Source organism: Eimeria maxima, genomic scaffold (assembly GCF_000499605.1).
Source record: "Eimeria maxima Weybridge genomic scaffold, Emw_scaff43, whole genome shotgun sequence".
In the NCBI taxonomy this organism is placed as follows: domain Eukaryota; phylum Apicomplexa; class Conoidasida; order Eucoccidiorida; family Eimeriidae; genus Eimeria; species Eimeria maxima.
The window spans coordinates 16,535-41,754 of record NW_013563850.1 but is presented as its reverse complement, the minus strand read 5'-3'; the positions used below and the strand labels follow the sequence as shown (position 1 = coordinate 41,754).

The following is a 25,220-nucleotide window of genomic DNA, read 5'->3' as shown; positions in this document are numbered from 1 at the left end:
GTGACCCACTTCCATGATCTCGCGGACTGCAGGTTCAAACCTCGACAGATCATAGCGGGCTCGTTTTGCCCGGTGCTTGAAGTATCGAATTTTGTCCCGTTCCTCTTCGAAACGATGGGCAGGTTTTGACTTCTGAATTAAGTTACCAAAGGCTCATCGTACCAGGAAAGCATGCAACACAGCAATTCCATGAAAAACTATCGGGAACTTACTGCTCATCCAAAAAGTGAATAGGAGGAACACAGGCATTAGCATGCTGACCAATGTTGCAAACTGGTGCAGCGGCAAGCATCCTCATCTCATGAGAGAAAACATTATGCTGCACTCCTACACAGGCACCGTACCGATGCTTGTTCGCGTGACAAGGAAGCTGCGTGAAGTTCAACTGCAACACACTCGCAACCAGTGTGCACATGGTGCAGTATGTTTGCGAGCGTACGAGCTGCTAAATAATCAGCAGGCTGAGGCCAGGAACAACCTACGTTCTAGGAACCTTTGGATGCAACGCTGATTCACTAGGCTCATCTGAGCAGTTTCCATTGCCTGCAGAGAAAAGGAGACACACGGCAGGAAATTTGTGTTCCCAAGCCCGATTTACAGGCCTCTGCGAAGGAGCGGCTTCGCCGTGCACTTACCTTAGCCCGATCTGCAGGATCCAAACCAAGGATTTGCGTGAACTCAAGCAGGAGCAGACGAAGTTTTTCATCAGGTCTGAAGAGCCGGACACAACCCGGTTTGTCGCAGCATCCCCTCTCATCTCTGATGTCATAGATGCGGAGAGTCCTCGGTGCCGGAAGCCTTACTGGATAGTGTCGTCAGAAACCAATGACCCAACAGCAGCAAGCAATTTTGACGCGCTGATCTCCTTCCCATCTTTGTCGACCCCACAGCAGAGATCCTGCAAGGAAGAAAAAAGGGGCAGCTATACTCTGCCATACACACGGCGGCGCATACTCTGCAGTGCAAAAAACAAGACTGCAGTTAATCAAATCAAAGCTTAGCATTCAACAAACTACATGCTCGCAAAGCTTGCCCAAATTTCCATGGGCCTTGAAACGTCGACCTCAGTATGCGTTTAACCATACCTGCTCCACAGCGCCAACAGTCATTATCTTCAATTCTTGAAGTTTGTCAAAGCACTTCTCACTGAGCGTGACGTGGGTCCAATACTGAGGATTCACCGCAGGCAAGGCAAACCTCACATGATGAGGGCAGGAAGTGGTTGCCAACAATCCCACAGGCACTCAGTACTTAGGATCGCACAGTCGTACCCGAGATAGCGCCTCCTGGTATTGCGGAAGAGAACGAATCGCCTGCAGGGTGTCCTCTGAGGTCGTTGCCTGTAATTGCACATATGTTGGTATTCACGTCTGTAGGATGATGACAAGCCAAGGATGGTTTTTCCATGCACGGTCCAAAAAACGGGCAGGACATTAGCACCGCGCCCTACCATATTTTGCTGCACTTTGGCTGTGCTATTCTCCTTTAAAAAGAGCTGCACTTCCTCCTGGACACTTTGGTTTACTTCCTGAACGTGCTGATGACGGTACCTAACCCATACTTCGTCCTGCTCGCCAAGGATCGCCTGGTCACAACGGAAGATGGGTTGGATGATGGGTGACAAGAGCTTTTTCACGTTCCAATGGAACGTTAGGAGAGCAGCTAGCAAATTTCCCAGACAACACTAATACCTCAACAGCTCACCTTCTTCCTTTCAACCAAGCCCATATTGTTTGTCACCTCATACCTGAGCAGACCCGCAAGACAAGGCTGCCACCAGTGTGTGTTCTCATGCATTTTATATATGTTGATAGATCGAATACAAAAGCGCCCTTCTCTGTAGATGCCTATGGCAATGCATGCATTTTCTGCGTACTCATAGACGTCCTCCATGATTATTGGCGTATCGAGAGAAGCCTTCTTAGGTGGCGTATGACAGCAAACTGGAAGGTCCAAAACGTCATACGCCAGAGCCTGCTCAGAGGAGGAGCAGATGTTCTTTATAGAATGAAGCTGTTGTGCATTCCACTAGGACGGCATGGTGCTGCAAACATACTAGGGCTAGAGTTCACGTGTGAGTAGCGGGAAACTCTCTCACCTGGTAAGTGTACTCGTGAATAAAGAGAGGTGCCAGGTCCACCGAGCGATCCAAAATAAGGAGAGTTGTAGCTGGGCTGTCCGACTGCTGCAAAGGCAACAACGCATGCACACATGCTTCCGCAGATCCATATAATTGCTCTAGAAGTACCGTTTGTGAGCAAATACCTTAAGAAATCAGTGAACAAGCGCACCGCAACTTCCTCCGCTTCCAGGCCTCTGTGAACAAGTGTCGCCAGCTGCTCGCACCATGGGAGCTGGTTTCTGTGGTAGCGGACTGCAGGCTTCTGCCCAGAAGTGATGCAAAAAGAGACAAGCTGAGCCATAGCACCCGTCACACACAAAAACTGGCGTGTCCTGAGCTAGTTCATTTTGTTGCATCCCAGAAAGAAATAGCGAGAAGTTCCACGCTTACGTCGTCTGCTACTTTCTGGAGCAAATAAGGTGAAGGAAGAGGGAACAGCTCAAGTAAGGCATTCGGCATCCCGAAGTGGAAAACCCGCTGTTCGTATGCTGCAGCACAGGTGCAGCAAACGAATTTCATGACGGATGCAGATATTCCGATGCAAGAAAAAGAGCTTCCCCGTGACCCTCATAGAAAACAATTCAAGTGCCAATGGATTGCGGATAGGGACAGAGAGACGCCTCACCGACTATCCAGCCTGCTTTGTAAGCTTACCAATGAAACTCAAGTTGAATTCAACGAGGCACCTTATTCTAGGAAGCAAGGTAGGAGAGTCCGCTAATGTTGCGATAATCTTGCTGGAGTCAGCTGCAAGAGCAGCCAAAGCACAGCGAACTTCCCATGTCCTAGAGGAGCAAATGAACGGTGTCAAAAACCAAGATACTGTGCCATTACAAGTGATACCCCATTCAGTCTTAATCACGTCCAACAAAGCCAAGCTTCTAGAACTCCAGTTTCTCATATGCACTTCTTTTTGTGTCTAGAATCGGTACAGGACTAATACTGGTTGGTATGTAGGTATGCTCTTGAAGCGTCGCATGTAGAGGCTACAAACGTGAAGCGTCGCATGTAGAGGCTACAAACGTGAAGCGTCGCATGTAGAGGCTACAAATGTCCGTGAAGGGGGGCCCTAAGAATGGCCTACGAATGCGGGAAGTGAGGTACACATAAGCTGAGCGGTACTGTGGCTTCTTCTCATCCTTGAAGTCTTCTACAAGCGCCCGCACTGAATCTTCGGAGGGTGAGAGAAAGTAGAGCGCGTTCAACTCCGGCAGTGGCTGGCGCTGCTTTGAAATGAGCTCCACAACTGCGCAGCAGTCAAATTTCCACCAAAAAAATCAATATTAGCCACCCTCCATTGTGAAAAGACTAAAAATACCTTCTACTGGGAGCACAAATTCGGGAATGGGACGTTTTGATGCATTCAACAAGCGCGTCGTGGCAAAAGCGATACTTCCTGCACGTACTTGTTACCCCATCGTAGAGGACGTCATAGACGCTACAACATGAAGACAAAACATTAAGGGTCTTGTCATCCACAACCATGGCGATGTAGTTCCCTGGACCACCAACTTTGCGGACCATTCCGTCGAGCAATCCTGCACAAGGTCGCCTTTCAGTGCACAGGCATCAGCTTTCAGAGATCATGGCCTAGTGGATGCATTCCCAAGTAAATGCTACATTCAACTGCCTCTTATTGATCTTGCTGGGGCCCTTTCCTCTAGTGTTTCCACGCACTCCTTTTGCTCATAACCTTGATAGACGCCATGATTTCTGGGGCCAATGGAGGCAGTACTCTGGTTCACCCGGAGGGGATTAGTATTTCAAGTGCCTCTTAGCGTTTGTATTTCTGTGGCACTTCAATAGGTTGGTGGTGTGCCGGCAGTTTCAGCATACTACAATATCACGGATGCCATTCCACCCGTGACATTTTAGTATGCTCCCGCGCTCCGCTGTCTGGGAAGCTTCACTGCCCCTCGGCCCTACAGAACGCCTCATATCAAGATGACTGTCTCTATAATGCTTCAAGATGAGATCCTGCTGGCGAGTAGGGCTTCAATTCAGTATGGATTTGCCACATCTGGCGGTGATTGTAGTCGTTCGAACGCTCGGGCGCAAAGCGAGAGAAATCTGCCTTTTGTCGCCTAGCGGTTTGATCTCAGTAATTACAGAAACTAAATACTTGCGAGCGCGAACTCATAAAAAAAAAATCGTGGAGATCTCTTCAAGACATGGCCACTGTTGGGGCCCCTGGCCTGCAATCACGGGCCCCAAACCCGCCACTTGCACGACAATACAGGCAGTCGTCCCACAACACAGCTTAGCCCCGCTCAGTTTTACAACTATTTCATTAGGAGCAACCGTTTGCTCTACTTTACTTGCTTCTCGTCGGGGCGATGAGTTGGGACTAAACTGTCCCTGAACTCAACGATATCTGGGGGACGCGAACACCGCGGATATTGAACTACCACCCCACACACCAGTATACGAGCCAGAAACTAGTCTATTCGATCTCATGTTTCGAGGCTTGGAATAACAGTAGGGGTTCCATGCAGGCCTGCAGCGGAACTTTAAAGCGCCACCTGCTCAGGCGGCACCGCCCATGCAGAGGTGCCTCCGAATGCGCTCCACTGTATCCCACTCTGTAGGATCTAGGTCACATTTGAGAAGAGAGGTGAACTTCTTATTTGTGTGTGTTTCAAAACTTAAGAAGGCTCGCTGGGGACGCAAGCTCGTTCCGCTCTGGGTGGTCTGTCCAGTGTAGAAATGGCCCCATCAGAGCAATTTTGGCAGCTTCTCCTGGGGGAGGAAATGGCATCAGCCTGTTCAGCAGTGGATAGGGGACATGGCTTTGGAAAGGATGAGGCGATGAAGCTGGGGGACTTTTGGGGGACGAACAAGCACGCAGTGCCGAGTAAACCCAAGCACGAAACGGCCTACTCCGAACAACTCGATGCTCACCATAGGACTCAGTTGGACATGGCGAAGAGTCTTGGGATTGAAGAGTTTCTAAAGATGGCGAGCGATGACCTGTGCAGACAGCCGGTAACGTGGCCTTTCAGCAAATCGACCGGCGCTAACCCATCTCGCGGAACAAGGGAGGTGATAGGTAGAACTAGCCTCCTCAAGTGGTGTAGCTGGTCGTGCGTATTTCGATTGTGTTGGATCTTCGCTGTAGGCTCTTCTGCACACACAAGTGGAGAAGCTAGTGAACGTTCAAGACGAATTGGCGGTGCAGAACTGCTCATTATTTCTGGCTTCGTCTAAGGCACTCAGTAATCTCAGCAGCAGTGTAAGCAGTGAGCACTGCCACGGATGTAACTAGGCTGTTTTGGCTATGGCTTCACACAAGGCTCTGGTAAGTGGAGAATCTCGGAACCTGGTTGATGCTGTGTGTTTCCAGATCAACAGTCTGTCCGCTACGCTAGCTGAAATGGAGCATTGCATTCAACCGTTGCACAGCTGTCTCAAGGTGAGATTTGATATGGGGTTTTTGGTAATTGCTCCCCTCAATTTGGTGTGTATAGTGCTAGCTTGCACACAGCATGTCCGGCTGCAATAAGTGCTTTTGTCGTCACGTTCTGTCCTGGCAGCAATTCGGTACTGAGAGCAATGCAGCGTCGACGGATGAAGCCTCCCTTCATACCCTTGTCTCTACGCAGTCGTCGGTATCAGGGGTGCGTTCCACGGCTTTTGACTAACTAAGGCACCGCAAATGCAATAGACATCTGACTCTAGCCATTATTAGGCATGGATATGTGAGTTTGTGACCTGGCTGCTTCTAAGATGCATTGCTGTGTCTTCATGTGAATTTCAGCTGCTTGACTTGCCGTCGCTCGTGTTGAAGTGCTCCAACGGAGGGTTGCACGATGAAGCAGTGGACGCTCTGATGTTGGCAGACGAAGTGTGTATAGGTTGTAGTCTCCCCTGCAAATTTATCCCTGAGCACATGTTCATTCTCCCTTTCCCTCTGCATGCGTAATGGCTAATTCTTAGCTCTGCATTTCATGCTCGTTTTTCTTTACAGCGCATAACCTCCCTGAGAGCTAGCGGCTGCGGCGACATGCCGTTGGTCGATTTCCTCGAAATGCAGGTAAGGCACTTTATAGCTGCGTCGGTTTAGCTGCAGATCGGGACAGCTCGATGCTTATCGTTAAGGAAGTGCACCAGAATGCAGTTGTGCATGCTCCCGCCTTCGTGCATACCTGCCAGATGAAGGAAGCACGCACTAGCTGCATGAAGACACTGCTGCGACTGTTGGGACAGCATGCGCAGCTGTCTCCTTCAATGAAACTCATTGGGTGAGCGTGCTCGTCGGTGATCTCCTTTGTGGGCAGAATACTAAGCCACTGAGCACAGGGATATAAATGCAGCGAGTCCAGTGTGTCATCGGATTTATGCATTTTTTGTGGTATGCCTCTTGACTGTTGTGCCACTGCAGCCCACTTCGCCGCCTGAGCTGCTCTGAAGAGCAGTTGCGGATGCAGTACCTACGACGGCGGGATGCGGAGATTTCCCGGCAACGTCGCAACGCGGAAGGATCGTGTGAAACAGACCCAGCCCAGTAGGTGACAACTGTATACCGCGCAGCATTGGGCTATCCATGCGATTGCTTCTCTTTTACCTTAATCACAGTAACTCGGCGACTTTTATAGGTGTGGTTAGGCACTCTACGTAACGCCGCAAAGCATCACTGTGGTTGTGCCTGCCGTCAGTGGTTTGTGCGCGGCATCAGAGCTGCTTCGGGTGGATGTTTTGCAGACAGCTATAAACTACCGGTGAGACCGCTTTCCTGTCAAGCGTCCCTAAACAACACCAGGCCCACCTGAAAAAGTGTTTGTTGCTTATGCGAGGCCTTTATTCTTTCCTAGCTAAGTTGCAGTCCTGCTCCTGTAATGCATGCGTGCTAATAGGGCGATTTTCGGTTCCACGGACGGCCGGTTGTCGGCATGGCTGGCAGAGCAGGTGCACTGGTTTGTGACGCTAGTTGATAAAGAGCTTCTGCAACGCTCTGGCATAGCAGACTCAGCTGACGATTTCAAGGGAATAGGACCTTTGCTGGATCTTGCAGCCCTTGAAGCAAGTGTCGCACAGGCGAATTTGCGGAATGTACCAAATTTCAGAGTGGGATTATTGGACTTGGCAACGATATTCAGGCAGGTGTATAATGCGGCCTCCGCATTCCGCCGAGTGCAGTGCTACTTCTTCCCCGTAGTGGCCCTCGCATTCGACCGCTATGTTGCCGCAGTGCATCGACAAAGAGTTGAAGGCATTGCTGTTGCCTTCTCCCAGGTGAGATAACACACCAGATCTAATCAACGTTGTCTCCTATCTGATTTCGAGTCCGCCCATTGGAAACGTGTCTTCACCGGCGATGCATATAAGGTTCAACAGGGCATTTTTTGGCGTGATTGCTTACAGAGCATCGATGAGTATGACTGGTTGCCCTCAACGGCTCATTTGAGCCTTCTGGGGGCCTCGCCTTGGTTCCATTCTGCTCTGTCTGCTAACCGTTCCTGTGTCTTCCTGCTGCGGCATGCACCCCTATCAAATCTCTACAACAGCACGCTTGAAGTAGCCAATGCCTTTCAGGAGTGCCCTATATCCACAACAGCAGCAGGTGTTATGACCCTGATAAGAAACCTGCTCGCCCTTTGCATTCGCAAGCTTATTTCCGTGAAGCCAGGAAGCCGCGGGGCCTTTGAAGACGAGATAAATGCAGTCGAACACGCCTTAGTTCAAAAGGAAAGTGGATGCGAAGGCTCTGCAAAGCGTCAAGCCGAATTTTTTGTTCTCTGCGACATCTTCGCTACTGTGTTGCTGCCAGCAGTCGCTAAGCAACTGTCATCGACCTTCCCTGTAGGGACAGATTTGGATACTGAGGTAATTGCTCGTGGAGTGCTTATTCAACAATGTAGCCACCGGGTGCCTGTTTAGGGTACGCTCAAGGCTCTAGGGGGGCTGTTCATTGTCTGTCTTCAGGAACTACGGTTACTGATGGAGGAGGCAGACCTCTGCCACATCCCAAACCCATTCATGGAGACATGCTCTACCTGCGATCAGCAGGCCACTGACCATGATTGCCTAAAGAACGCTTCAGCTGTTGTCCCGTGACAAGGGGCTCTTCCCCTGCATTCCCATCTTAGCTGTGTGCACAGTAGTGCCTGCAGCAGCGTAGACTAACTCTTCTGCATTACTCGGGCATCCGCTGTCCATATATGGGGATTGGCGGTAACCCCGTGAGACCTGCTATTCCCGTGGAGGGGCATAGTTCCCCTCCTGGGGCCCTGCCAAACAACGCTAAGAACGCCTAACTATGTTTTAAATACGGTTGTTTACACAAAACTGTCACACAAGGAAACATCAAACATTGCCCCAGGCAGCATTTGAGAAAACTGTCGTCTGTTTGGCCCTAAGATCTTTGGGATGCGCTGCCAGCAAACGACCACGCAAGGAGGTGACTGGTCCTCTACTCAACAACCAGGACCTTCAACAAGTTCGACCAGCCAGCAACCTCCTCCTTCATGCCGTGGACCGCAACAATGCTTTCGCCTTCGCTTACTAGCTGCATCTCCTTGGCAGCAGAGAGCGCATTCTTGATCAACTGATCCGTGCCCTGGAACGACGGAACCAGCAGGGTTGTCACGCCCCTGTTAACTTGCAGGTGCTTAATGGTTTCTTCCGAAGCGCTGAGAGCCAAGATAGGCTGCATAGGTCTGTACTTCGCGATCAAACGGGCGGTGCGGCCTGTCTCGGTGAGCGCAAGAATCAGCGATGCGTTTATAGACTGGGCTGTTTCCACAGCTGCGCGTGCCACGGCTTCCTGAGTATCAATAGGACTCATAGTTGCCTGGCAGGTAGCTCTGAATACCTGCTGATAATCAATGCAGCCTTCTGCCTCGAAGCAGACACGAGACATGACCGTGACCGCCTGCACGGGGAAGCTTCCGTTTGCTGTCTCGCCAGAAAGCATAACACAATCCGTGCCGTCCAGAACAGCATTCGCCACATCCGCAGCCTCCGCACGCGTGGGGCGTGGGTTTTTAGTCATCGACTCCAACATTTGTGTTGCCGTGATCACAGGCTTACCCGCAACGTTGCACCTAGAAAACAAATGGCAGGAATGCATACTTAATTCCTCAGTCTCAGACCCGCCAAGCACGAGCACACCTCATTCCTCCCTCTCTACGGTCCGCATGAAGAGGGAAGGGTCAGAAAAGCAGACACTCACTTTGAAATCATCATCTTCTGGGCAAGGAAGACCTTTTCTGGTGGGATTTCCATCCCAAGATCACCTCTGGCGATCATAATACCGTCGGCCTCCTGGAGGATTTCGTCGAAGTTTAGCAGACCCTCCACATTTTCAATCTTGGGAATAATCTTGATGTTTCGTCCCTTGGTCCCAAGAATGCTTCGGATGTAACGCACGTCATCAGCTGACTGTACAAAAGACGCCGCGATGAAGTTGCAGCCCATGGGTATGCCGAAGTTCAAGATGTCATTCTTATCCTTTTCACCGATCACCGGCAGGTCGACCTTCACACCTGGAAGATTCATGTTCTTCTTGTTGCCAATTACCGCGGGATTCATCACCTTCGTCATGACGTAGTCCTTTCCGCACTCAACAACCTCCACAGAGAGGGAACCATCAGCAATCAGAATGGTATTCCCTGAAAATAAATACAACTTTGAACGCCCGCCTGGTGCAACTAGAGGAGAATTCATGCATACATCCTCCTACACAAATTACGACCCAAGTAGAGCTGGATACTTATGGACAGCGTGTCACATACCTGGTTTAACCGAGGTGGGGAGCTTGTCATAGGAGCAAGCAATGCAGCTCTTGTTGCCAATAAAGCTGTAGTCGGTGACGATCTTGAGCATATCGCCAGCGTTCAGCTCTATGGGCTTGTCACCCTGTGGACAAACCCAATGACAAGACAACGGCAGAAAGTGTGTTATACCTCCTGCAATGCGATGGATGAATTTCGCCAGTGTCGTTCGGTGGGACGAAGGTACTTGCCTCCAGCATGCCCGTTCGGATCTCTGGGCCCTTGGTATCCAGAAGCAGAGCAACACGCTTCCCAGGGCGCTGCTTCAGCGCTTCCTGGAGGTTCTTCACCACGCGTCCATGGGCTTCATGATCGCCATGGGAGAAGTTCAGACGGCACACGTTCATCCCTGCATCGATGAGCTGCACCATCTTATCCACATCCCAGCAGCTGGGGCCCATGGTGCACACAATCTTTGTGCGATGTGCTCTAAAATCCTCATCCTCGTGATGTTCAAGGATCTGAGACATGCGGATGTTGGTGCTCTTGCCCAACAACTGCATCATAACCGAGCTTGCGCTGACCAGACGCAGCAGGCGGCCGGAGCTGTCGGGGGCCGCGATAACCTGGGAGTGCGAGGGGTTCGCCATTTTCTTGAGTGGCCAACAAAAAAGCCGAAACAACCTAGAACCTGCAACAAAACACATATGGAAAAACAAAAATATCCCTCCTCGGTACCCTCCTTAGTACCGACAGGGGGGATAAAGTACCACACCAAGGAGGGGGGAGCGCTGCCAGGCTAAGGGGGGAACAAACGAGGTCTACGTGGACCAACTGCGCTGATCAAATGGCTTACTTCTATACAAGTTGGTTAAGCTTTCTACAGGCACAAAATGTTATACCCACACACGGCCAACACACAACTTGGCTGCTTTCGCTATGCCCCAAGCTGTCCGAGCAGTGTGCGGACTACAGGTGCGGGTGTAGTGCGCCAGGCCCAGCTCGGCACCCACCTAAGCCTCCGCGGGTGGCTGAGCCAAGCTGAATACTAAATAAACTGTACACCTCCTCAAATTCATAATCTTTACATACTAGTAAGTTTTATTGCCGCCGAGAGGTCAGCTCAATACCAACTAGCGGCCTGTGCTACTTCCCCACATGTAGTGCACAGGCGCCACAATGGTTCATCTTGTGAAGCATCTAGAGGTGTATTTGGCTAAAGAAAATGATATCAACATATTATTAGTGTTAATTTAGAGCACGTATGCATGAAATACGGTAAACCAGCGACGAGATTCAACGGCCCGTCAGAGTCTTGGAACTGGCTGGAGGTCGCTGAGGGGCTGACCCACCAGGTCATGGCGAGACATATCTATTTTGGATCTCCTACTGCCTATATATACTGATTTTTGTTGGTGTATTGGTTCATAAACTCGACTAGGATTATTTTAGGGGTAAGAGTCTGGTTCTCGCGTCTAACGATTTACATGCACAGTACAGCTTGATCTGCGGACCTACGTAGTCGCTGCTGAGCGCGAGCTGTGTACTACATTTGGGGGCTTCCAGGGAAGTAAAACCCGGGATCCCTTGTATAACATGTTGACCCAGAGATTGCAGGAGCCACTGAGCCGGTTTGCTGCCGTAGCTTAGCTGCCGGAGGCACGCATGCACATGCGACTACGGGACAGGAGGGAAATTGATGCATACAGGAGACAGGCCTCTGGGGAATAGAGGACGCCCAGATACGAGACAGAAAGTTAAGTAGGAGCTAGTGACGAAGAAACACCTATTTCTTCAGTAGAATGCCACAAATGCCGGAATCCGAAGACTTACCTCCCAGACGCATGCTCATTTCTGAGGAACCCAATAGCCTAGCCTATATTCCCGAAGATGATATAAGGGACGCAAGACACCAGATAAAAGACCATCAACGAAGACCCATGAGGAGCCTAACCCCGGAAGCTGGGCTAAATATGTGGAGTGTCATGAGCCTATTGCACATGTTGTATCTGGGACAGCAGGCAGGAGGTGGGGAGTGGTGATGAATACTTATTTGTCTTGGAAGGCCTAAATCTACTCGCTGCATCTGCAGTACAGTAACACCGACTTATCGGACTGTCCCGGGTCTGACGAGAGACTGTCAGAGAGTATACCACACCTGGCAAGAAACTACCACCGTTGTGGGAACGATAACCGAAAGACTGGACGACGCTGGGCGGGCACAGAGGAAGTTGAGGGGAGAGATGGAAAGGTAAGGAACACGCACGGCTGTAATCTCGCGAAGTAGTGAAATCTTTCACCCACACACGCAGTGAGAAAGCAAAGGAATTACCTTTTATGAATGTTAGGGGAGGGGTCACACCAAGCGCCAGTGCTTCTCAAGAAGTCAGGCCATACAGCGAAAAGGAAACATGTGTAGGAGGTGTGGACGCGTGGGACACCACACTAAAGATTGCCTACCTCAGGGGCACAGGGGACAGTGGAGGGTGGATACTAGGAGAGGGCCTGGATCGCAGTGATCTAACCCTAAGGGGGGACAAATGGACGTTTATACGAGATATCCTAAATCTAGGAGGAGACAAACGTAATAGGCTGCGTACCTATGGTACAGGGGTGATATGCACAGTGGCGGCAGGACCTAATGCCATTCCAGTCTCCCTAAAGTGAGAAGGGACGTTGCCTGATGTGACGAATCGGTCGATAGTAGAAACCAAGGATGCCAGGAAGGGTCAACAGTCAGCCGAATAGGACAAGGCACCGACTCAGCCGGTGTGCGGTAGAGAGAATGACGGCAAGTGGAGGAGTCACCATGAATTGCAAACAAGGGTACAAGAGTGTTCAGCAGCCTTACAGGGGACTGGTGTATTGAACAGCCCAGTCACCCAGCTGACACTACGTGATTCTCCAACCTGAGCAACTTAGGTACACACCGCTTATACAGTTTCAGTCGCTACAAATAGCTACAAGTAGTTTAGAAACGGTAAAATACCATGCCCCGATTATTAGGGGTTAAAAAAGCCGGTTTCTTAAAAGTCATCCGTCTCACAGGGAGGACGAACCGAGCGCCTCATCCTCTTACAGCGTGGGAATTGCTAACCCGCTGCGCTTGCCTCCAAGGTGTGTAGGCACGAGGTGCCAGTTCGATCACAATTGTGGTATACCAAACTCCCTATTAAATACTAAATACTCTTTATTTTGCGCTTTATGACGAATGCACTCCCTTTAGACTTGGCGGAGAGCCTATTGTAGTGCCTATGTACTACAAATTCCACCCGCCTAGGACTAATTCCCCCATCCCTGGTGTGGAGTGTTCCTAGCTTTCCCAACCTTGCCTTGCTATCTGTTTCGTCTCATCGTCACCTCCTTAGTTCGGACCTTTCAGGGAAGTGAGGCTCCCTACTGTCTTGCCTATCTGGTTGCGCTGCCATTTGTGCTTTCTACGTCCTACCAGCTAATTTACTCCTTCTGTGTTCGTCGAGCTCGTCGTCCTCACTTTCGGAGGTCCAATGCTTTGGACTGGGCCTCCCGTAGAAGTCCGTAATGCCTTAAGTCGCTCCGAGCAGAGTGGCGCTCTCTGTGCTGTGGCACTGACCCCTATAAGGTTCAAACATGAGAGGATGAGAGCGTCTTTTAAAGTTAAATTACGCCATATTGGAGTGTTTCTTCGTCGTCAGCCGGAAGGCACTAAACCGAGGGGCACAAAGGTCTGTAGTGGCAGTAATGAGTACTCTAGCGCGCTACATTGCTTCGCGCCAGAGATTTCCATAGAATCACTAGGGGCTTCAATGGCGCTAAATTTCTCTACACAATTTTTCGTTTCTGTGGCATGCGCGCGTTGTGAAGAGGCAGCTCGAGAAAGAAATAGAAGAGCTGTCCCACCTATCCGCGCTGTCTCGCTTCCACCACTTTCGCCTATACATTGCTGCCTTGCTTCTGCGTTCTATACTAGAATTTGATCTTGCGGGGCACTAGAGGTGAAATTCCAGCAGTTGGCCTGGAAATCAAGGAATAGTTCCAAGCTGCAAATTGGACACTGTATCTTAGGTGACACTGTATCTTAGGGGCAAATGCCAACGCATCGAATGAACGAGAAGCTACACAGGCTGTAAACTATTAGGGATGAATGTTCATCAGGGGTATTCTGCGCCGTGGATTGGGAGGCCACAGTTTAATGCGAACACGCCACTCTAAGGGCAGCATGTAGCCGTCGGCGTGGAGCGTCAATGCTCATACGACATTTTTTTTCCATTGTGCATTTGGTTTACGGGCTGATTACAGCAACGAAGATAAATGCCGTTCATGCCCACCTAGTGCAACCAACGGAAAGTGTTATACTTGTACTCCTCCCTGGTATTGGGTACAGAGTTTTTCCCATGCACATCATGCATGGCAGCTGCATGCAACCACGACATCCTCAGATGGCTGTAGATGGGAGTCAACTTTGTCTATCGGCTGCGAGGCACCGGAAAACAAATGGATCCATATGCAAAGAAGAAATGCATGGGGGCAACTGCTGGAGAAGGGCAAGGGCCCAAACCTGCATCTGGACGCCTGCCACACGCATCTCAAGGTGTGAGCGCCATGAACTCATGAGTAGAGGCTGCCGTGTCCGCTCTTAGGACTGGCATATCCACTCTTATGTTGCCCATATCGGCTCTTAGATAATGAAGCCTCCATCACCTGCAGCTTCTGCCGCAAGTTCTAAATCCTTTGGGACACCACTTTTCAGTGGAGAGCCTGAAGAATTGGGCAGCCGCGATCGTGGGAACAGTATATCCAAAATTGATTGGCGATTCCTGGCCATGGCGCCCTGCTGTCTGCGGCGTTTACTTGAAAGTGAGGGATATTTCGACGCATTCCCTGAGGGCGAACAGAAAGTTGCAACACCGCTCTCTGATTAGCCGAAAGGTGGCAGAGACGCTTAGCCACTGTCGAATTATGAAGTCTAGTGCCTTCCACCACAGTTGCCACTGATAGCCTAGGTTCAAAATATACTGATCATCCCGATAACAAGTTCGCAGAATAGCACCAGAACTCATCGGCAACGCAACCCAGTGTGGCAGATGGCGCAGTAGTCGTCTTGTACGCTTGGTAGGATGCAGTGAACGCGAACCGTAGCTGAGTCGTTCTGATAGATCTATGGACTGCCTTACAATATTTTCTCGGACTCCTTATGCAGCATGTACAGGTAAACCGTCTTTTCGCATGCCTCAGAGACCTGCACCATCGAATCCCGAACTAAGTGGACATCCTTTATTTTAAGCGCAGCACCAACTCGGATCCCCGTCGTTTGATCTACGGGTAACAACTCTGCGTCAAACCTCTTGGAATGCAACAGGGATCTTCACGCTCTCGCCGGGCGCCAACGTCATTTCGTGTTTCCTGTAAAGACAATGCTGTTCATTTTAGGGAATTTGCCTTGCCGGGACCCACCGAGCAGTCTTGCTAGTGTCGTGCCGTGACTTGTGCACAGGCTGTTCGTACGGAGTTAGCTTACTTAGGAGTCATGACAGTTTCATCCGATGAAGCAATGGTAATGCTTAAACCCTCCTCCTTAGGATTTTGGTACGAAAGTTTCTGAAGACGCCAGGTTATCCTTCGGTTCTTGTTTAATATTAATCTAAGGATGCTATCAAGCATTTCGGGTACTTAAGCCTACGCTAGTGAGGTTGAAGCAGTGTTGGTGCCATCAAACAACAATACGACTATATATTACGCGCTGGTGCCATTCTTGATTGCTTTTAGAGCAGCCGCACTTGAGTTTGCTTCGCTCCCACGGGGAAAGTCAACTCGTAGTTCCGTGTTACTGTGCAAGCAGGATCTGAAGACGAATCGCCACCAAAGCACATAAGGCTGCCTTCGAGCACAGAAAGTTACGTACAGGGAACTGAATGCACTTACGGCTTGAGCAGTTTGCAAGGGGGTTGCCTTTAGATTTGTGCTTTTCCCCTGTCTCATTCGAGCCATCGTTCGCTGAGTCCTTTTTCTCCTTTTTTGACTTTTTCTTTGGCTTGTCCCCTTTATGGTCCTCCATAGCACCTTCTTTATTTTCTCCTGCTGCACCGTGCTCCTCGCCTTTATCCTTATTCTTTTTTTTCTTGGCATCTGGAACACCTGACCCGTCTTCACACCCGTCATGCTTTTCTGTTTCCCCCTTTTTCTCATCACTCTTCTTCTTTTTTTTCTTCGCATCTGGAGCGCCTGACGAGTCGTCATGCCCGTCAGGTGTCTCCGAAGCCTCCTTTTTCTCGTCGCTCTTTTTCTTTTTCTTCTTTGAGTCTGCTGCTGGTGGTTCTCCGTCACTCTCTTCGTGAGGCGAGGCACTATCTTTTGCGCCATCTTTCTTCTTTTTCTTCTTCTTTTCTGAGGCATTTCCAGACTCCCCGCCTGGTGCTTCGAGCTTTTCAGCAGTGTCTTTCTCCTTGACTTTTTCCTCCTTGCTCTCCACCTGTTTCTCCGAGACAGCTTCGTTACTGCCATGATCCCTATTAGCAGATTTATCCTCGTCCTTTTTCTTCTTCTTCTTTGGCTCTTCTTTTGGCAGCTCATCAGACGGCCTCTCGGCATCCACCTCCCCATCTGACGCTTTCTTTTTCTTCTTCTTTGTGTCAGACTTTGTTCCTGCACCTTCGTCTCCCTTGTCATTGTCTTCTTTTTCTTTAGCCTTGGCTTTCTTTTTCTTCTTTTCACCCGTTTCAGCAGAGTCGCCAGTACCCACGGCGCCGGTTTCAGCTTGGGTATCACTGTTTTCGTTTGCTTCCTGGCTGCCTTCGCTCTTATCTTTGTTGTGTTTTGGCTTGTGGTGCTTCTTCGCCTTATCTGAAGATAGTGTTGACGATGGGTGCTCGCTATCGTGGCTGTGTTCCGCCGTTATACTTGCACTGTTCGGCTCCTCAGCATTTGAACCTTCTTGCTTATCCTTGTGCCTTTTCTTGGGCTTTTCTCCGGACCTGCTAGAGTTAGCTACTTCTGAATCTATGGTGACGTCACCGCCAGCTTTGCCGGAGGCATCTTCAGTACCCTTATCTTCATTCCCCTTGCGCTTATCCTCGGGTTTTTTCTGTCTTTTCGTGGAGGCATGCACAGGCTGATCAGCTGCAGGCAATACATATGTTGCTTATCTCGAAATGGCATTGTATCAAGGCGACAAAGAGATATGTGTTTTCAGGCCACGTCTCTTCTTAGGCATCAAGGCCCACCATGTGGCAGTCCAATGGCCTCACCTGCAGCATGATCTATGGACTCTTGTTCATTTGTTTTTGGGACAACTGCGGCGCCTTGCGGTTCTGAATTCAACTGATGATTGCCCCCCCCTGGCAAAAATATGCGGGATGAAGGGTCCTGCAACAGCACACCCAGACAAGCTATACTCATTTGGAATTTGGGCCATCCCCCTCGGAGTGAAAGTGTTCGAGGAAGAGAATAGCAGCTTTGGCTTTTCGCTTCATCCCCTTGAAAAGTGAAATCACCGAAGCCGATGCTCTTCTTTTATGGTGCATCGGCAAGAAGCTACGTACAGCTGTGCTCGGAGGGGTGTGAGAAGCTTGATGAGAAACAGGGCCAACAACTCTTAGAGGGGCAAGCGGTCCATCTTCTAGAAGGCTGGGCGGCTGTTGCAATGCTCGCTGGATACGCTGTGCGATGGCATCCGGGGTCGGCCACTTACCGCAAGTTAGTTTAGAGAAGATTTGCTGCATTGCAACGCAACTGGCTTCCGCGAGGAATTTGTGCTGCATTCGCGTTTGGCTTTCATGAATCTTAACTTACTTCTTTCGTTTTCCCTAAGCTGCCTAACTCTTGGTTTTCTACAAGGAGCAGGGAAGCAGAAAGATAAGCTATCCCAGACCAGTACGCATTCCACTGTATACGACCAAATGGATAATGTTGCTTCTCCTTTTAACGGTAAAATGAACTAGCCTACAATTCTTCTGTTGATAGAGGGAATGCGCAGAAACACTTCAAACGCTCCCAACCGAGGATACCGCAGCCTATAAGTAATCCTTCCTGCCGCATCCAGGGCATTATCTACGGAAAGCATAAACACCTGGCATATACTACTAATAATAAGGCCAAACAAACTTTCCGTTCAGTCACTGGGCTTCCAGACTGAAGACCCTATTAATAAATTGAGTCGTCTAAATGCATTAGCATGCCCGATGTAGCTAAGGCTGAAGAGGATGACTGATTCTGACTGAATTGGAAGGACGTCAAAGACTGACAGTGTATGTTGCTGTACGGGTCTCTGACAAGAGTTACGCCATTGTGTCTTCCCAAGTTTGGTTTGGGGTTAACCTGAAGGCATATGAAAAGCTATTTTAGAGCTGCTGGGATAGGTGGACTCTGTCAGTGACAAGTTTTCTGTGGTGCTGTAGCGCGGCTGTGCATGCTGACTTTGACCATACGCTGAGGCGCGTGTAAGCCTGTCTCCCTGTCAGACGTTTTTGCCAGGTGCTGCTTTGGTTAGGCTAGACTTACAAAGACCTGTAGTTCTGGCGATACATTCTCGGAAATGCTTTGGTTAACTGCAATTCACCGCACCATAGACCCGGCTTGATGAACACGCATGCTTTGCAGAAGTAGCGGGGTGTCGAAGGGTAAACCACAAACTGATGCCAGTCCATCTCAGTGACTGATTCAGTTTGCCTGCACTATGTTAAAAGCGAATTCCTTGTTTGGTACAGGGAACTTGTCTACATGATTGGCGTAGTAGTGAAACGCCCACCTTTGGAGGCATAGTCCTCGTACTTGCTTTCTGTATGCCGAGTATATGTTTGGTGAGCATCACAGCCGATGCTGCAAGACAATTCCCGTGACAGCCTCACTCGAAGAGGAACGTTACTTCATAGTGTCCCTACGAGCTGCACTGCTTCATCCTGCAGGCACTCAGCCAGGAACAGGCTGTTCCTGGGTCCACTGCGGACACTATCGGGTGTCACTTCCCACCTCACCAGTGTTCAATTTCGACAGTAGCTTCTCCGGAGCTAGCCATCCTACCGACGTAAGTGACTGTTATAGCTTCCTTGAACTCGTCTGCTGGTTACTGCAGGGGACGGCAGCGCCACCTAGCATGGATCCAATGTCAAACCTACACGCGTCCGCCTCCATAGAAATGGAAGGTTCGATGCAGCTCCGTGGCTGTTAAAATCTATTAAGATGCATGAGGCGTCTACCAGCACTAGTAGGGGACCCTCAGATAGCGGAGGTCCTTCAGTAGGCGGACTACTTACAAGGAAATCTAGAACATCTGTTACTACGCACTCAAGCATGTGGACCACATTCTGTGCAGTCAGGTCTCCCTCGTATGTCCTAGCGTACCACTCTTAGCGATAGGCCACCCCAAGTTGAGAGAGTCTGTTGAGGAGGCAGTGTTGAAGAGTAAAGTATGTGCCTTCCATTAAATTCAGTATGTTTGGCCTTACACCAAATGCAAAGATTTGCACATGGCAGCACAGCACACGCAAAAAGAGAAGGCCGCATCGTACACTTCGGCGTCCAGGATCCCCCATGAGCACCCACCAACGCTGACACAGCAACGAATTCAGCCGTCTTAGGCCCCAGAAATCAAACAGCTCAAGTAAAAGTTACAATTTGTGCGGGAAACGCACAATAAGCCTCACATGATGCTTGTATCGCTGGAGGACCGATCATGCATTTTTGTGTTTGCCTCAACAGCCGTTCTTCACTAGCTGTATTATGGCTCTTCTGAATCCTTTTGCGTCCATCATCATGGAATGAATCCGTATGGTATCAAACCAGTGATATTACATCGAACAGCCTCTGCTGCCCTTGCGAGGCGGTGGAAGCCTTTGGAAGTTGGGGCTTGGCTTCAGCCCTGTAGTGCACAGCGGTCCTTCGCTGTGACTACGTATGTCACACAGAGCACCGGATATCGAATCTCCACTCTCTATCCACACGCGTTCCCTCTAATCGGTAGTTAAGTTTCCAAAACGTGTTTGACTCTCCATTATTAACTAGGGGAAAACCCAGAATAATGGAACAGACTGCTCAAAAATAATGGAACCGACCCCCTACATTCGCTGGGGTCAGCGCCAGAGACGGGCAACAGTCACGCACCAAGTCACCAAATCACCAGCCGGTGCGGCTGGATAGCCCTTTGATCCTATAAAGCTGCCTTTCTATCTGAAGGTGTCAACCACAGATAAATTAAGTAGTATTTATTTCTTTTGCAGTTAATAGGTCTCTAGAGGGATCCCTAGTAGTGCCTGAGCACTGCATTACACGAGCTGGTGCGGCAGGGCAGCACACTGATCCTATTAAGCTACGACTCTATCTATTAGTACGCGAATCCCTGGAATACTTAATAGTATTTATTCCTTTTCCTAACTAATAGTGACCTAATCCCTAAAATTTTTAATTGTATTTATTCCCTTCCCTGATATTAGGCCTCTAGAGGTCACGCCTGAGATGCATTGCAGTGCCTGTGCACTACAAGCCCTTTCTTAGCCCCTTCTGCACCGCCAGCTGCTTGGCCACTGACTGATTGCCACGAACTACTGTTTCCCTGTTGTCTTTCCTCGGCATTGCTCTCTAATATGAATTCCCTGCTTGACTATATGTACTAAGGCACAGGGGACAGCGAAGGGCGTTTCGACTGCTACTTCTCTCAACTTGCGGGCCTGCATCGTTCCAATTGCATATGGTTTGCTGTTGTAGAGCAGTCTTCGAGAAGCTCTCCTCTGAACTCTACAGTATATTCAACAGCCCATACGAAGCAAATTCACTCCTGCTGGGGGAGAAAACGGCAAGGGTCTATAGTGTTGTGCGGTTTTGAGGGACCGGCGACTACCGGCATGCGAACCAGTGTCGAGCTTTTTCGATTGAGACTGTGGCTTCGTTTTGCACAGTTTCAGAAACTCTTGCCGACATCAGTGTAAACATATCTTTACTCACTTCAAGCTGAAGCCTGGCGGGTCACCTTTCTGTGCTGCATTTACGTGGATGCGTTCGCCGTTACACGCTGGCTCGCGCGGTGATGCATCCGTGGGAAGTTGGCAGTTCACGGCGGCTTGAGTGGAACCTACTCAGATCACTTTTCGTATTGTATACTTCTCACGTGGTTCGCCGTTAAGAGGAACTGTTCGACCGCCGGTAGTACTGTCTGTTGGAGAACGAGCTAACGCCTACATCGAGCCGTTTATGGAGCCTTGAGTCGAAATCCTTCACTTTCTTCCGTTCTTCTTTCTTAGGATCTCTACTGTTTTTAGGCCGGCTCCTATAGGGAAGATGGAAGCGCACGGGGAACCGTGTTGTCTGGAGCCACTGGATTCTGTTCGTTTCCCGTGGCTGTTTTTGGGCGATAGAAGGGTCGCACGGAATGAACAGCTGCTGAGAAGGCAGAAGATTGCTTATATTATCAATTGTACTCCTCCCTGCGGTGAGGGGGGCGTCCCCAACTTCCACGAGCGCCTGTCTGTAGGCTCGCGCCTTGCATTCAGGTATTTGCGGGTTCCTGTCTTCGATACGCACGCGGAGACGTTACAGCCGCACTTCGAAAATGTGTGGGAGCTTATGGAAACTTGCCGCACACGGGAAGATGGCAACCTTCTAATACACTGCAATCAAGGTGTTTCTCGGTCAGTTGCTTTCATCTGTTCTTACCTAATAAAATACGAGGGCATGTCATTTGATGAGGCACTAGCATTTGTGCGCCGCCGAAACCCTTTGGCACAGCCAAATGAGTCTTTTCGCTCGCAGCTAGAAACTCTTCACGAATGCGTGAAGAAGGAGTCCCGTTTGGTACACTCGGAGCCCCGACAGTTGCCGCAGTCAGGGTGGCTGCCGCCCTTTTCAGCCACCAGGAAGAGGGTTATATCTTGTTCAATGCCGAATGGGAGGCCGCAGCGGAAAGTGGCGCGTTTGATTGGCCCTTCGCGGCCACCAGCCACGGACGGAACTCCCCCAAGCAGTGCTAGTGAGGGAGGGCAACCCAACAGGGAGACGAACACACCTTCGAGCAGTTCCGCCTCCTCGCCAAGTGTTAATTCATGTAAACAGGACTCCACTCACACGGGAGCCGAGCGAGTGGTTCTTGTTGACGACGAACCCTCCCAAGAAGCCCTGAAGCACGACGAACAACTCTACGGGGAGGCCACGGCCGTGGTAGATGAGGAGAGGGATAGAAAGGACTCTTCAAATCGTGCTTGCGAGTTTACTGTGCATTCGTTACCAGATGTGGACGGCAATGATGCAATACCCCGGCCGTCTTCAGATAATTGTTGCGATCGCCCTGTGGGATGCAAAGACACCCCGCTGCACAGAGACCCTCGTGCTGTTGATTCAGTCGTCTCTTCCCCCCGCGCAGAGTTCGAACAACGGCCGGAGCATTTAGCTTGCGCACAGGAGGCATCCGACGATTCAGAAGCAGTGTTGGAGAAGAATTCTGGGGTTCCCGTTGTTGTGGGGCATTCTATAGCTGCCACTCAGCAAGTCACAGAAGTACAAGACCGCGTGGACAGCGAAAATTTGCTTCGTGGAAGTGGTGCTCAGGAGCGCGTGCGGAGCTCCCAGTTGGAAGCTGCAACAGTTTGCTGAGCCACCAGAGGATCGCCAAATTGCGAGTCGCAGTACAGCGCAGGCGGCCGTCGTTGGCGTTCTTTGGGATTACCACAATGTGCCCTTGGAGTTAGTCAACTTGCACATTGTAGGCGCTGTCCACGAACTGAAGGTGTTCGGAACTGGCAAGCAGGTTGCGGTGTGCGTAATAGGACGGAGAGAAACCCCTTGCTACCACTTGGCGGACATGATGTAAAGGGCATTTCATCCCCCTGTACTGCATTTCGAGCTACTGACGTGGTTGTAACAACGCTTACGCACGCCCTTACGGGATAACCCGTACCCTGTATTCGTTTTGTTGCGTCTAAATCTGATCAGCATATGTCGAAAGCACTTCCCGTGGAGGGTTTTGTGTGCTGCGACTAGCCTGGACGTTGATGCACTACCCGCTGCGCAGGCTGCAGGGACCTGCCCCACCCACACCATCGAGAACGAGGCACAACTAAATGCTTAGTAAGCCCTGTCTGTAAGAGCCGCCCAAAGGAGTGTTTGTCGGAGGAGGAGAGCCTCAAGTTACACTCAGCAACAGCGGCACCAGCTCCTAACGCTGGAAACTGCTGTTCAGCCACATTGGATAGGGTACATCACAACTGATGTGCACCCGTTTATTGGCTGAGTTGACGCTATCTCACGCAGCCGCAGTGCACGTTATCGTCACCCCACAAGTGCATAGGTATGAGATGTCCTTACGCCGCTGAGAGACAATGCGCAAAACGCGTTCGCACTCAGCTAAGACAGGTGGATGGAGCTGCTGCTCCACGGCAATCGTTTTGGTGTAGCATTTTCTACTGTGTTTCTGTCTGCTGCTCCTGAGCGCGCTTCATGAGAGCTTCCACTTCTTTTGTAGGCAGCGACCGCTGCTCGAGAACAGTCGGGTCCTTGGGGTCGAACTGTAGTACTGCGATCTCAAGCTTATCTGCACTTGGCGCTGCCGTGTCCATTGTCTTGTTGAGAACTTTGGCTGCTAAGTCGAGCGCCGCCGGCACGTCCATATCATCTCGCAATTCCTGCGTCGGGCATATCCACAACAGCTACACCTGCTAGTCTCACGATAGGCCCAGAGCATCGCATCGTCAAGTTGCTTTTTAAGCTCCCAATAAGACTAGGGAGGGTGATGGTACGAGGCTACACCACCCAGTAGGTGCACGACACGAACCCCAAAAATTTCGTGGGACACACCTGTTTCAGGATTGTCTGTGCCGACTGGTTGTTAACGCCGATGGCGGTCGCCTTCCATCCAGAGTAGTTGCCTGATGGGTCCGTGTGATATAGCTGGAAGCCGTAGTGCTTGTCCCAACCAGCGAACAGAAAACTTACGCCGAATGGGCGCAGGCCACCAAATTGTGTGTATGACTGAAAACAACACATGTTACAACAGTCCGAATTGTAATTTTCAAGCGGGAGCACACACAATACACACACATATACACACAATATCGCTGGCGTCCTGCCCCCTCATAAGGCTGTTCCTGGCGATGCACTCTAACTAGCCTCACATAGGGTACCAAAGAGCCAATAATCCCATTCTTACTTGCTTGATATCGCATATCTGTACCACCAGCTGCTCGATCGGCTGCGGTTCTCCATACTGATATAGGAACCGTTGAGCGTTAACTCTCGCCTGATTAATCAGGATGTTTGCGTCAGCTGTCAATCCGGCAACTGCGCACATTACGTGGTTGTCTACCTGAAAATGTGCAAAGCTCAGGAAAGGCACTTGCTACTAGACTTGGTGCCTACCAATGCAAAGACGCATAGACTCGTTACTCCGAAACAAAAGCGACGCCAATAACATCTCACCACAGTGTGTTATAGCGCAGAGTGGCCTAATTTTAACTCTTGTCAGGCTAAAAACGAGGTGTTAGAATACGCAGAAACAGCTCCGCAACTGGGGTAGAAGCAAGCCTTTTCAGGGTCGTAAGAGCGTCTCACCTTGTATAGCTTCTCCTTGGCCCTTCCATGGTCAAGCAACTTCGAAGTAACCATCTTGTCAGCGGCTAAGACAACTCCATCCTTTGCCAAGATGCCTAGGGTGGAGGAGGCGTTGTTGATAGCCTCAAGAGCGTACTCTACTTGGTATAGTCTCCCTTCGGGAGAGAATGTGGTCGTGCGCGAGTCGTATCGGCGCGACATTCTAGAATTATCCAGACTTTTGAAGTTCTTCGGGCGCTCTTCCTGGGAAGGCCTAACACACACCAACCAAAAACGGGGGCCTGGGATTGAGATCATATGTCTTCTCCGCCTGTGGGACTGGTTGAACACATTTTGTAGAACAAATTCATCCAACAAATATGTCTCAGCCTGATGCTACAACAGGTGTGTGTAGAAACATTTGACGCCGTGGTTCTGTGGAAAGCCACAACCAGTGTAAAAATAGGTTCTACTGTAACGCGAGGAACGTGAACACCCTTAGGCCCCCTCTAGCCGTATGGTATAAGCCATGAGAGACCGTTTCCTTTAATTTGCACAAAATGCAGACCTTTTGTCAACTCCTAATGGCCTTGTTCAACTCCGAATAGTTGAGAGCTGGCTTTGTCTGGCACTCTTGGCTGGGGGGAAATTAGGCAGTTCTTCGAGCACTCATGGGGCAATCAGTTGCCGCATGGCGACTGCAAAAAATGGCACATAAAAAGAAGCGAGCTTGTTTATTGCATACATTCCAGACATCCCGTAACGCGTGCCAGGTGCATGCACTCCAGTGACTGGCCTGGCATGCAGCCAGCCTGCAGTGAGCAGTCTGCTGTACTGGGTAATCCAACGGAGCAAGCATATAGCTTTAAAATGAAGAGCAAAGAGGCGAGGGTACGTGTAAA

The 25,220-nt window shown here is 50.2% G+C and overlaps 6 protein-coding genes across 6 annotated transcripts; 2 read left to right on the top strand and 4 right to left on the bottom strand.

Moving 5' to 3' along the window:
• Positions 1-208: 208 nt before the first annotated feature.
• On the bottom strand, positions 209-3,646 carry EMWEY_00007220 (syntaxin binding protein, putative; the record flags this gene model as incomplete). The annotated part of the gene is made up of 13 exons (XM_013478431.1): positions 209-385; positions 636-711; positions 804-898; positions 1,086-1,169; positions 1,272-1,340; positions 1,705-1,747; positions 1,877-1,974; positions 2,099-2,185; positions 2,292-2,414; positions 2,513-2,610; positions 2,777-2,869; positions 3,207-3,368; positions 3,529-3,646. 13 exons carry the CDS (start codon positions 3,644-3,646, stop codon positions 209-211), a joined length of 1,323 nt encoding a protein of 440 aa, XP_013333885.1.
• A 1,227-nt stretch (positions 3,647-4,873) lies between these two features.
• EMWEY_00007210 (hypothetical protein, conserved) lies at positions 4,874-8,176 on the top strand (the record flags this gene model as incomplete). Its single annotated transcript, XM_013478430.1, has 11 exons — positions 4,874-5,107; positions 5,241-5,354; positions 5,466-5,534; positions 5,656-5,739; positions 5,880-5,970; positions 6,156-6,363; positions 6,504-6,626; positions 6,778-6,840; positions 6,976-7,354; positions 7,484-7,945; positions 8,045-8,176. 11 exons carry the CDS (start codon positions 4,874-4,876, stop codon positions 8,174-8,176), a joined length of 1,959 nt encoding a protein of 652 aa, XP_013333884.1.
• Positions 8,177-8,531: 355 nt separating this feature from the next.
• Positions 8,532-10,484, bottom strand: EMWEY_00007200 (pyruvate kinase, putative; the record flags this gene model as incomplete). The annotated part of the gene is made up of 4 exons (XM_013478429.1): positions 8,532-9,165; positions 9,294-9,732; positions 9,856-9,979; positions 10,185-10,484. The coding sequence occupies 4 exons, from the start codon at positions 10,482-10,484 to the stop codon at positions 8,532-8,534; spliced, it is 1,497 nt and encodes a 498-aa protein (XP_013333883.1).
• Positions 10,485-15,637: 5,153 nt separating this feature from the next.
• On the bottom strand, positions 15,638-17,570 carry EMWEY_00007190 (hypothetical protein, conserved; the record flags this gene model as incomplete). The annotated part of the gene is made up of 3 exons (XM_013478428.1): positions 15,638-16,929; positions 17,058-17,175; positions 17,352-17,570. The coding sequence occupies 3 exons, from the start codon at positions 17,568-17,570 to the stop codon at positions 15,638-15,640; spliced, it is 1,629 nt and encodes a 542-aa protein (XP_013333882.1).
• Positions 17,571-21,078: 3,508 nt separating this feature from the next.
• On the top strand, positions 21,079-22,386 carry EMWEY_00007180 (dual specificity protein phosphatase, catalytic domain-containing protein, putative; the record flags this gene model as incomplete). Its single annotated transcript, XM_013478427.1, has 1 exon — positions 21,079-22,386. The coding sequence occupies one exon, from the start codon at positions 21,079-21,081 to the stop codon at positions 22,384-22,386; it is 1,308 nt and encodes a 435-aa protein (XP_013333881.1).
• Positions 22,387-23,192: 806 nt separating this feature from the next.
• EMWEY_00007170 (proteasome subunit alpha type 4, subunit, putative) lies at positions 23,193-24,540 on the bottom strand (the record flags this gene model as incomplete). Its single annotated transcript, XM_013478426.1, has 4 exons — positions 23,193-23,414; positions 23,587-23,760; positions 23,939-24,094; positions 24,340-24,540. 4 exons carry the CDS (start codon positions 24,538-24,540, stop codon positions 23,193-23,195), a joined length of 753 nt encoding a protein of 250 aa, XP_013333880.1.
• Between the last annotated feature and the right edge of the window lie 680 nt (positions 24,541-25,220).